This window comes from Hetaerina americana, unplaced genomic scaffold (assembly GCF_022747635.1).
Source record: "Hetaerina americana unplaced genomic scaffold, ioHetAmer1.1.p SCAF_4, whole genome shotgun sequence".
NCBI classification, from domain to species: Eukaryota; Metazoa; Arthropoda; class Insecta; order Odonata; family Calopterygidae; genus Hetaerina; species Hetaerina americana.
In genome coordinates, this window is record NW_027286985.1 from 96,175,779 (window position 1) to 96,188,855 (window position 13,077).

General features: G+C 37.3%; 1 protein-coding gene across 4 annotated transcripts in view; it reads left to right on the forward strand.

Moving 5' to 3' along the window:
• Positions 1 to 13,077, forward strand: part of Scgalpha (sarcoglycan alpha) — a 31,678-nt gene that overhangs the window by 4,917 nt on the left and 13,684 nt on the right. For 2 of the 4 annotated variants that reach the window (XM_071589955.1, XM_071589956.1), the window contains exons 6-7: positions 1,600 to 1,925; positions 3,214 to 3,273. In XM_071589955.1, coding sequence (XP_071446056.1) covers positions 1,600 to 1,925; positions 3,214 to 3,273 — 386 coding nt within the window. The remainder of the gene's footprint in view (positions 1 to 1,599; positions 1,926 to 3,213; positions 3,274 to 13,077) is intronic. The other 2 variants (XM_071589958.1, XM_071589957.1) reach the window with 1 other exon arrangement.

Genomic DNA, 13,077 nt, shown 5'->3' on the forward strand with positions numbered 1-13,077 from the left:
CGATGGAGACCTTTTTTAGGTCCCATAAACTGAATACCTAACTTATGAGATTTAGAGAAACTAAATTGGCTCAGTTGACTATTATCAAATGATAACACATGATAGAACATACATTTTTAAATGTTTATGTGGTAATTCCAAGCCCTATCCTCATTATGCTAGTAATTATATTCATTTCATAAGTAAACTATTTCTCTGCAACCAGGCGTCTGAGATGTTCAAAAGTAAGCTCATTGTATTTCTCTCGATGTCATAATTGTGATCAAATCATTTTCTCAGCTTGATACATTTATGTACTATTATAGCAATTTATGCTAGAGTTTAACTTTTGGCACTGATGGTTGGCCTGGGCAAAACCAGACTGGCTATTTTCCCAGAATTTTGCTACCATTCCTTGTTGCTGCAGCCATGACTAATGTGTTGCTGATTTTTAACTTGATGCCATCTTTGCTGTTTCATTCATGGGCAAATCATGCCATTATGAACCACAGCAATATTCTTCCCATATTGTTTTCATTATGTGTAGTGGGGGTCAACTTTACTTGAAGATGCCTCGAAGGAAACCATTTTCAATTTGATCATCATCAATTAACCCAAGTTTCAACCGGTAGCTAAAGGAAATCTTTAAGACTTTGAATTATTGAAATGCATATTAAAATAAAACAAGCATGAAAATCCATGGATAAAATGTAAAACTTGTCTTTAAAGCTGTCATTTAAGATCATAAACCTTTAGGATTACTCCAGCACAAGGGGAAGAATGTAAACATCCCTATTGTAATCTATTGCATTTGTAAAAAATTAATATTACTCCTATGGTGTCTACTCACAGTACTGTTGAAGGATATTCACCCTGTGGCGTCCCTTGATGATATGCTTAACATCCATCCAATATGGCAAATTTAATTCACAACAAGACCTGTGTCGGTATATGCATCACTTACTCTCATGAGTCATCTGGTGTTCTGCAATTAAAATCAAAACATGCACCACTATGCTAGCAGGCTACTGACTGACATTCATTAATCCTATCATAAGGATCAGAGCACCTACCCTTGACATCAAGACTATGGCCATTGCCATGTGTCAATCTCTGCAAAAATATTGTGAAACCAGCAATATTGTATTTCAAAGAAGAAGAAACCCTTGTTGTAAACCAGAATTTGATTCTGTTGATGAGGACCATGACTCTTCATATTTACGAGGATTGTACATTTATTAGAGATCATGCATTTTTTAATCGTGTAATTCATTGTGCAAAAATAAAGAACATTCTTCAGTTCTGGCACTGTGCCCATTGCTTGCAGCAAAGAATATTGAGTCAGTACAGTCTGGATCATGAATGATGTGAAAATATGAAGTAGAAGACTTATATTGGAATTGCATTTGTTGCACTGTGGAAGTCGACATCAAAAGGAGTATGTGCGTTGTTGTCCCTGCTGTGTTTCCATAATCTGCTCCACTCTCAGTTTGCTGATAAAAATATTATTCATTTTAGGGGAACTTATTCTTGGACGAGACCTGTTCATTGACAAGTGATCGTAAATGTTTTATTAATTTTATTGATTTTTCAAAATGGTTATATTTCCCCCCCTGTCAGCTTGAGGAGGACTGGGATCGAGGAGACGACCCCACCAGCCAGCCCAGTCCGTCGTCTTCCCATCGCCCTGCTGCCTCCGTTGGTGCTGCCGATGCCAAAGGCAGTCACCCTTGGAATGGAATCATGGGTGTGCATGGGGCGGACGGAGGGTTTGGGGGGCGAGGGGAGAGAGATGATGATGTGTGGCAGGTGGTGCCAAGCCGTCAGGGCGTCCCACAGCGCAGTTATGCCAAGGAGTTCATCTTCTCCATCCTAGTGCCCACCCTGGCTCTACTGGTTCTCGTTGTCATTCTCTCGCTGCTGCTTTGCTTTCACCATGAAGGCATGTAAGTATGTCCATGTAAGATGTCTTTAAACGAGCATTCATCATGGTGTCCAGTATAATTGGTGTAAGTACTCCCCAAAAATTCTGTCCCTGACAGTTACCATACTGAGAAATAAAAAAAAAATTCTGGGAAACTGCAAAGTCGTCCCATATTCTAAAGTTCTAATGCAGCAAAAAAATTTTATATTAGAAGAAAGGTGATTAAATTAGTGTGATCATATGTGCATATTTGTACTCAGGGACCCTTTCTAATGCCTTCATATGTTACCAGAAGTACGCTATACGATACACATCGGGCACAGCTCATTTTATTTTTTTCCTTGAATTTAATGGCGGTGGCCTCTCATCTTCATCTTTTCTATATGCAGAATAAAATAACCTGGAACTGCCCAATTAATTTGTTTAAAACAAAAATAATCGAAATATTTAGTGTATTAATTATGATGCAATAAAATTCTCTGCTGCGTTTGAGTCAGAGCTGATTCTGATGCTCAAAAATGTCTTATACTACTCAGATTGGTTACTTTTTATAAAATGGGTAAAGTATAGCTTATATGTATGGGTAAAGCAAAATGCATTACTATGTAATGTGAAACAGAAGCAGCACTTCTTTCTTTAATTTATTTCTATTTCTGCTGTCATCATGGCTTATCGTTTTAAAATATAGATTCTCAAATTTGCACACTTAAGTTGGTAGATTTGAATATTTTTGTTGAAAGACCATATAATCATAATTTTCAATTTCAGGCTCCGATGTATTGTAACATCTTAAATCTTTCAAAAAAAATATGCTATTGGCTTATAAAATATTTATTTTGGCATTCTTGGGTTGATTCCTTTTAGTAATCAAGTATTTGTTTGTAGTTAATGAAGTACTTGTTTTGAAACATCTCTGCTTGTGTGTGTATGTGTGTACGTTAAGGTGTTTCTTCTGTTGCCATCATGGCATTTGATTTGGAAGGGTAGTAGCTGTAATAGTAGTTAGCAGTGCATATGTGTAAACTCAGTGAACTCTGCTATCAAGATGCTGTTCCTCTTTTGATGCAAAGCTAGGTGTACGTTAAATGTTTAAAACAACTTCTGGTGTTAATTATTTTTGTTCTTTGTTTTCCATAACTAAAGCATGCCAGAACTGTATCATTCTTTGAATTCATTATCTTGTTCGGTCTTGTTGCTCATTTAACATCAAAGCTCTTGTCCACTATTTGTGGTATCATGTAAATTCTTCTAGTTTGTATGTTTATTTATTTGTTAAAGACATCCTCCTTTACTTTGTATGGCTTTTCCAGGGATGATGTGTCAAGTGAATACTTTGAATCTGTCTTTGATATCTTTGAAGATTATTTGAGGTAAGACTGCTTTTTGTGTGACATGCATTTCAATATTAACCAAGTGTGAAAAACCAAATGGATTGTCAATTTGGTGAAAGGTTCTAATAAGAATATTTAAAATGGAGCATTACTAATATTTTCACGGAGATTGATTGGAATGAATGAACAAAAGCTGAGTGGGAAGATGCTAAGGGAGTTGTTTTTTTTATATTGTAAAGTATTCTGAAAGGTTAAATATGTAGATAGAAAAGAGAAGCAGTTTAAACCATTGTCTTTTGGAAAATTCACCTTCCCACTAGGCTGAACTTTTATTTTTTCCGAGTTGAAGTGTCAATGAGTGTCTTTGGCCTTTAAAATTAATAAAATAGGCAGTACAGTAAAACCTCGTTATTTCAGTCCTTAATATCAAATCTTGTGTAATTCAAAGTGGCAAGCATTCCCCAGGTGAAGTCATTGGATAATGCATACTTTACAGCACGCTGGGTTTCTCTCCACCCTTTATCCTTTCCTGTCCATCCATTATGGTGCAAATGACCTTAGCTTTTGGTCACCTCCCATAAATACTACTACTACTACTGAATAATTTGAAATTCATGTAAATTCAAAATGCCACATGATGCCCCAAAAAAGGCTTAACTCGCGAAACTACATCATAAGTTGCAATCAGGAACGTGTCCTCTGAAAAATAATGTGCAAAAGTCAATCATACTGGCATAGTATTGTCTTCACTGTTTGACGGAGTTATATGAATGCATCACATTGTCAATACTTTACTTGAAATTAATCGAAAAGATATGCACTTTGTACTCGATAAATCATCTTCTGAGAAAGCAGTGGCAGTATGATGCACAGTATGAGTGGCAATTGCCACTCAAAATTACATCCAAGTTCGAACAAACTGAAGAAAGCACTATTGCAAAGAGGCATCAGGAAATCCTTTTCCTGTTTCCTATCCGCAGAAAAGGTTTCTATCTATTCAATATTTCTTGTCTCTTACCTAGTAGTTTTATTTTTACATATGCCATTTTAATTCATATCTGAATAGTCCTCTGTGGGAATTTCAAGAAATAAGTAGAGAGCATGGCATACACAAGCTGGACTTTAAGATTAATATTTCAGTCCTTATGAGTGTCAATTTAATCGCTATTTGAATCAGTTAATTATTGTACAGATTTATTTGTTGTGGATTGATTTATCATGCATCAATAATGTAGACATTGAGGAAACATTTGTATAAAATTTTATATTTTGGTTTTCGTAAAATTAATTATTTCATGATAATAACAAAATGCAATGTTGTACCAAACATTATCTATGACAAGCTGCAAAATGAACAGCAATATGTTATAATGTCATGAATTGCACGCGTATAAGTTATGCCACCCACATTTAGATTGCAACTTGGCACGAAAAGTCAACCTTGAGTGGCTCATTTTACTGGTTAGTAAATTCAAAATACTGAGTTCCTTGAAAAACGAAATAGTTGAGGCCATAAAATTGATTGGCACTAGCTTTGTAAAGGGGGGAGGTAAAAACAAAGTTAAAAGTAAGGGGAAAGATAGGGAAAACACACTAGGTCACTTCGGTGTGTTTGGGAAACAGTGATCTACGCATTCCTCAATCACACACAAAAAAGCAAAATTAATAAATAATATAACAAACTACAACCACTCGATCACTAGGGTGTGGTAAGGAATAGCAGTCACTCCCGTGAATCGAATATATACACACTCACAGTTTGCAAGGATATCTCCTATGCCAGAGATGCATTGTACTCACACAGGAATGAAAAACAATTGAAATTAATATCAAAAAGAAAAAGGCCCAATTTCATGTTTGCAGTCATTCAATCACTTGGATGTGTTTGATGTTTGTGAATTGCACTCGTTCAGGGTTTACAAGGATTCCTCCTATGACAGTGACCCGTCAATCACCCAGATTAATGCAAAATTGTAAAACGGATGTACGCACATTATCGCTCATTTACTCAATCTCTTGGGTGTGTTCAGAAACAGGGACCTTTGTGATTCATAAGTACTCACTGGTTCAGGGTTTATGAGTAAAAGAATTCCTCCTATGCCAGGGACCCATCTATCGCATAAAAACAAATAAAACAGATGGACATAAGTTCTTGCTCATTCACTCAATCACTCAGGTGTGTTCGGAAACAGGGGCCTTTGTGAATCCCACATACTCACTTTTACAGGGTTTACAAGGATTTCTTCTGTGCCATTGATGTGTCAATCACACAGCAATTACAAAACGAAACAAAAAGGACTTAAGTAAACGCACTATCATTCAATCACCCGCTTGTATTAAACCTTTGTGAATTGCATGCTCATTCAGGGTTTGCAAAGATTCCTACTGTGCCAGGGACCCGTCAATCACACAAATACAAGCAGAAACAAGGAAATAAGTAGCAAGGGTAGGTTAATGCCTAGAGGAATCCTGTCACCAGGTGTTTCACCTGCCTAACAGGCTTCTTCAGAGAAAATTCTTCTCTGATGAGGCCTGCTAATCAAATTTGCTCAGCCCCTTTAATAACGAGGTTTTACAGTAAAGACTTCTTCCTCACAATTTATTTAACCCAAGTACCAGTCCCCTGGTAATCATAACTTTATTTAGATTTCTTAAGTGTGTTTCTTACAACTAACAATTGTATCACTAAATATTCTTTGGTTAACTATTGTGTTCTTGTAGATTGCCATTAACCAAATCTTGCACAATAATGGTAATAGTGAACTTTTTGATCTCCTGGGGTGGATTTTTTATCTTTTTTGAAATTTTTCACAAAAATATTATCTGACCATAATTTATTCCTTATAAATTTTTTCTATCTACCATTTATGTACTGATGTACCCCGAACTTTTCATTGTGATGCTTTAGTGCAGGTGGGATTTTCACAATGCTTTCACTCGCCATGGAAACTCAACAAGTGAAATGTCATTTTTTTCTTAAAGGAGTTCATACTGTTTACTTAACCCTCCTTAAGGTTCTTCCACCATATGCTTTCAGTTATCTAGTGTTGTGCGAGGGTTGTCTGAAAAGTTTCTGACCTCAATATGAGGAGGTAGAAATGGTAGAACCATCTCAATATGAGATGGTAGAGCTCTTCAACATAAGTTGAGGAATGTGTTTGTGATTGCATTGAAGGTACTCACCAAATTTCAGCCTTTTTTGGCCCTTGGTTGTTATTTGACAATCATTTGAGTGAGTCGCTGGGAAGGTTTGTGAGTAAATCAAAAAAATTGAAAATTTCGATGCCATTAAAAATTTGTTTTTGAAAGCTAATACCCCTGCACAAATCAAAAGGCAAGTTAGATTCTGTGTACAGGAATTCTGCAGCATCATTTATGGCCATAAAAATTTGGAAAGCTGAATTTAAATGTGGCTCTACCCGCTTGGCTGATAATGATCATTCGGAATGGCCAAAAATGTGGCAACCCCTGAGAAAATCAATAAAGTTCACCAAATGGTACTAGATGACCTTTGAATTAGCTGCGGGCATATTGAAAGAATATGTTTTTCATATATTGACTGAGAATTGGACATGTTTAAGCTATCTGCACATTGGATGCCGCATTTGCTCACTTTGAGCCAAAAACACATTTGAATGAACATTTTCAAGGCCCTGTTGGAGTGGTTCAAGCTAAGGGAGTCAGTTTTTTGCATCAATTCATAACTGTAGATGAAACCTTGATCCACCACCACACCCCTGAGATGAAGGAACAGTCAAAACAGGACTGCAAAGGGTGAACCTGCAGGGAAAAAGACAAAGAAGGTTCCAGTGGCCAGGAAGATGATAGCGACTGTTTATTTGGGATAGTCACAGAAGTGTTCATCCATTATCTTCAAAAAAGTAAAATAATAATAATAATAGGAGAGTGGGCTTTACATCATTACTTGACAAGGTGAAGGTAGGAATGAAAAAAAACGATGGCATTTAAAGAAGATGCAGTTGCTTTGATCATTCACCAGATCTGATCCCCTGCGACTTTTTCCTGATCCTTAACCTTAAAGTTTTGCTTGGAGGATATAGATTATCATTGGACGAAGAGATTATTGCATGCATAAATGCCTATTTTTTTGAGAAAGGCTTAAGCTACTATTTGGAAGCTTTAAAAAAGTTATAGCTTCACTGAAATCCTGATTGTATTCTATATTCCTCCCTATTAGTGACCTCATTACTGCTATAGTGTGGTGGGTGCTTCTCCCTTTCCTGAACTCAAACTTATCATCACCTAATTATCAATTTGCCATGCTTCCCATTCTCTTATTGATGATCCTGAGAACCACATTAGCTATGTGCAAAATCAAACTTATTGTTCTTAAGTCCTCAGATATGCTTAATTTTATTTTCTGGGATTGGAACTAATGCTGATCTGATGAAATATTCCTGCCAAATTCCTTCCTTGTAAATGCTATAGATTAGTCTACAAAAATACTTCCTCCTACGTTTTCTTTCGGAATGCCTTCTACCCCCATGCCCTTAAAAGATTTCAATTCTTTTAATGTCCTTTCTGTCTTGCCTTCAATTATATCTGGAATTAAGATATTCTCACTTCATTTTTAATGCAACAATTTCAGAGCGTAAAAATCATTCGCCTTGACTGGGACTCGAACCCAGATCCCTCAATATCCGGTCGAGTGCTTTAGCCACTTAAGCTACCGAGGCGTCCTCTTAAACTCTGAAATTTTGGGGCTTTTAAAGGAACTAGATGTTATGACGAAATACCGTACATACAATGTCACATGCATTCGTAGTCGTGCGCGAGGCGCCACTGTCCACGAGGTTAAAAGCCAACTTTAAACACGTATGGTGTTTTCCCTTTGACAAATTCCAAAGAAACTGCGGGAGATGCCGCAACAGTAACTTTTAACGGAGTCATCCGCTAATGTGCATTTTTAATGCAACAATTTCAGAGCGTAAAAATCATTCGCCTTGACTGGGACTCGAACCCAGATCCCTCAATATCCGGTCGAGTGCTTTAGCCACTTAAGCTACCGAGGCGTCCTCTTAAACTCTGAAATTTTGGGGCTTTTAAAGGAACTAGATGTTATGACGAAATACCGTACATACAATGTCACATGCATTCGTAGTCGTGCGCGAGGCGCCACTGTCCACGAGGTTAAAAGCCAACTTTAAACACTTTAAACTTTAAACTTTAAGTTACTGTTGCGGCATCTCCCGCAGTTTCTTTGGAATTTGTCAAAGGGAAAACACCATACGTGTTTAAAGTTGGCTTTTAACCTCGTGGACAGTGGCGCCTCGCGCACGACTACGAATGCATGTGACATTGTATGTACGGTATTTCGTCATAACATCTAGTTCCTTTAAAAGCCCCAAAATTTCAGAGTTTAAGAGGACGCCTCGGTAGCTTAAGTGGCTAAAGCACTCGACCGGATATTGAGGGATCTGGGTTCGAGTCCCAGTCAAGGCGAATGATTTTTACGCTCTGAAATTGTTGCATTAAAAATGCACATTAGCGGATGACTCCGTTAAAAGTTACTGTTGCGGCATCTCCCGCAGTTTCTTTGGAATTTGTCAAAGGGAAAACACCATACGTGTTTAAAGTTGGCTTTTAACCTCGTGGACAGTGGCGCCTCGCGCACGACTACGAATGCATGTGACATTGTATGTACGGTATTTCGTCATAACATCTAGTTCCTTTAAAAGCCCCAAAATTTCAGAGTTTAAGAGGACGCCTCGGTAGCTTAAGTGGCTAAAGCACTCGACCGGATATTGAGGGATCTGGGTTCGAGTCCCAGTCAAGGCGAATGATTTTTACGCTCTGAAATTGTTGCATTAAAAATGCACATTAGCGGATGACTCCGTTAAAAGTTACTGTTGCGGCATCTCCCGCAGTTTCTTTGGAATTTCTCACTTCATTCATACCCTCATTCTATGTTTAAGCTTGCTGGCATACTTTCTTTGCCACATTGTACATTAATGTAATCCTTCCATGTCTCTTGAGTCTTCCCTGGGTTGATGAATATTTTTCCAAATATATCTTTGATTTTTACAATGACTTTTCCTTCTTACTTCCCGGAAGTGTTTTAACCATCCTGTATACAAGTTCTGGCTCAAAAGTAGTGTGCCTTATTTTTTCCCGGGTAGACAAACAGATGGGCGGCGATTTCTCTGGTTGGGTTCAAGGGAGGGGAGTCTCAGGAAAGGCTGGTGGTAGTTGGCTCTCAGCCTTGGCAAAGTGTTGATCGTTCGTTTGCAAAACCTCTATAACGAGACCTCTTTACACTCTGTCATGAAGCAGTTTTTGAAACAGTGCTATGCCATCATATTTTGCATGAAACTGGGCAAAACCAGGAAAGAGACTCATAACATGCAACTTATGATAAAAATGGCATGGGTAGATCAAGTGTTTTTGAGTGGCACAAATTGTTTCACTAGAGTAGAGAAGATGTGGAAGACGTCTACCATTCAGGATGCCCTTCGACCTCTATAAGTGATGAAAATCTTGCAAGAGTGAAGGCTTTGTTGGACAGGAATCGCAGAGTTATCAGTGAAGTGAAGGTTAAGTGAAGGGAAAGGTATAAGTGAAGTGTTCATATGAACTGGCATCCTTAAAAGTGATGCACATCGACTTGTGACTGAAAACATGGGCTTGAGAAAGGTGTGTGTGAAGTTTGTGCAGCGAGTGCTCTCAGACAAACCAAAGGAAACTCACTCGTGGATCTGCCAAGAGCCGCTTGACCATGTAAGTGAGGATCCAAATTTTTTAGACAATGCCCCAACAGACTTCGTCCTCTACCTCCGCCTCCAATCCATGTGGAAAGGACGGAACCACGGCTCAGTGGAAGCTTTACAACAGGCCTTGACCAGGAAGCTTAGCAGCATTCCGGGCGCCACCTTCCAGAAGGGGTATGATGCATGGAAAACCCGCTGGCAGCAGTGTGTGGATGCACAATGGTGCTAATTCGAAGACTTAAAGTGAATGTATCAATTCTGCCAATAATTTTTTCTAATCAACTCAGTCCTGCTACTTTTGGGACAGATCTTGTAGCTCACCTATTTCACCCTTCCAATGTAAACTTTCCTTATCCTCGCACTGCTTCTTCTACTATACTTCTTTTGCTGTATTTGTGACATGCCCCAGTTTATTATTTAACTCTTTATACTTATTTCTACTCAGACTCTTCTACTCTTCCCAACTCTCAGTTTATATTCTTCTATTTCCTTCTCTCATGGTTCTTTGTAATCATCTCATCCATAATCCATGTTTTCCGTGTCTTTTTCCTATTTACTCTTCCTATTGTTTCATTTGCAGCCTTTGATATCTCTTTTTTGATATGCTCCCATTTTTCTTCTATGTAAATTATCCAGAATTCTTTCCTCACTCATGATTTTATATACAGTGTGCTGATACTCCTTGTCTTTTCTATTAAGACTTCTATATTCTATATCTTAAACCATCATTCCTCTTTTATCATTTTTTATCTGATGATAACTGTCATTTTTGCTAAATTATGATCTGAGTGCTCATCCACTCCCAGGAAATTTTGTGAATTGATAATTCTGCTCCTAATCTGTTCCTTACCATAATGTAGTCTGATTTCTTCTTCAATCCCCAGGCATTTTCCAAGTATACCAATGCCTGTTCTGTTGTCTTAACCAGGTGTTTTTTATGATTAAGGCCTGTCTCCGGCAGAACTTCATTACTTACTCCCCTGGTATTTGATCTGATACAGTGTTCACTTCATCCTCCCTATGGTCTTTTGGTGGCATGTATACCTGAACAATGACTAAGTTCATTTGTTCCACTTTTGCATCTACTAGAAATGATCTATCAATTGACTGCTCTATGTTAACTATGCTTTTTTGTCTTTGTTCAATATTATTGTCCTCCCTTACTGGATCTCTATCCTTCCATCTCACATCGCACAGACCTAAAATGTCTCTATTTCCTCTCTCCCTTGTTTGTATATCTTGCCTTATATTTTCTAATTTTCCTTTTCTCAACATTGTCCTCTCATTCCATGTCCCTATTCTAACAGATTTGGTCCTCATCTGTGGATTCTGTGCTGCTGCTGATGCTTTCTTTTATGCTTTGCAAGGAATTGATGGGATGATGACTATGGAAGCATTGTCTTTCCCGCTGCCAGGCAAAACACACATCCGAGTGAACTATCAAATAACATAATCAAATGACATTATTCTTTTTTTATTGAATATTTTGAAACATGAAGCTCATCGATCAACATTATCAGTCACTGTCTGGAAATGGATGTATCACAGCACAGGTGAAGCGGAGGGTGCCCAGAGGCATCAACCGGATCTGTACCCCTAGTCTTCTCTTCACTAACTGAGCACTACCCAACCAAGTTTTTCATTTCTTGAAAAAGCGTGTAAATGTGTGGCACTGCGATTGAAGTAAATATGCTTAATAATCTTTTATTTCAGTATGTCTAATGACTGTGTGTGTATGTATTATTTACAGATTTTATCTTTTTTAGCATTCATTGAGAAATATGTTATTAGTTTTCCATCTTATCAGAAGTATAAATGAATTCAAATCGAGCCAATTTGTTGGAGTTTAGTAAGATGGCCTCCTTATTTTTCAATTATGAATCATCTGCATGAACAGTGCTATTTACTAGTACCAATCACCTTTATTCAGTTTGTTCAACCATAAAAATCCATAATGTGCTCACTTCAAATTGCACTGTTCCCCTTAACAGTTAGCTGGCAAATTATCCAAATATATATAGAAAAATGCTCTATGAACACAATTTTTTCCTGTGATAAGTTGTGTTATATTTTATCAAGAGATCCTTCAATTCTTATGGAAAAACTGGGAAGTACTTTATAGCAGTATGTACTCGCCTGTGGTTATCCCAAATGGGATGGCAATTCATTATCTGCCAATCTCCCAGTGTTCCCACTGTGTAATATCCCTGCACAAAAGGCTGAGACATACCAATTCCACTTACTGCAGGCTCTCAATAATTGAGAGCCTCACAGTGATACCAGCTATTTTGTTGCTAATGGTTTCTCTCTTTTCATATTACAGGGCTATTTGTGTATTTGCTCGGTGTGAAGTCAAAATGTTTTTTGCTGGTAGTGTTGTATAATTTGGATGATTTTTTTTAAAGGGGTTTTTGTATCTTTCCTGCATAGTTCAATTACAAAATTTCTTGTTACCAAACCTATGGGATAGAGTCAAATGGAAACCTTAAGATTTAAATATTTTAATCTCATCAATTACAGATTACTAAAGATGCGTACTTATCATTTAACCTCTAGTCTCATGATTATGGACTAAAATCAATTATTTTGGGACCTGATGAACAGGTTTATGTCTCTAATAAGTGCAAATGTTTCATTTCAAATTAAGCCTCGAGAATTAACTTAAAAGTTGTCAACTTTTGCCTGAAGTTTCTTCTTGTGAAATAAGTTTAGTGAAAAAGTGGACAGTAAAATAAAAGAAAGAATTAAGTTAAGAATAAACTTTTTTAACTTGTAACCTATAAGTTCTCTAATGCAGCATTTGGATGTATATGATTGTACTTTTGATATTTCACGTTAGGAACAATATCATAATGCTAGTTGTGTTCTGTCCCTAGTAAAATAAATAAATTATTAATATTATTTCATTCATAAATGTCACTCCTTCCTCACTCCTCTGTGCACGACATTGTTCCATTGTCAGGTGGGCTGATGAAACATTCTCTCGAGAGTGACGTAATATTGGTGGGTCATGGGTACCACTTCTAAAATATATTATATGAAATGTTTTTTGCACTTGAGCAATCTTTTGCTATCCTGCCATATTCTTGGAAAGGCAACAATTTTAGAGTGTAAA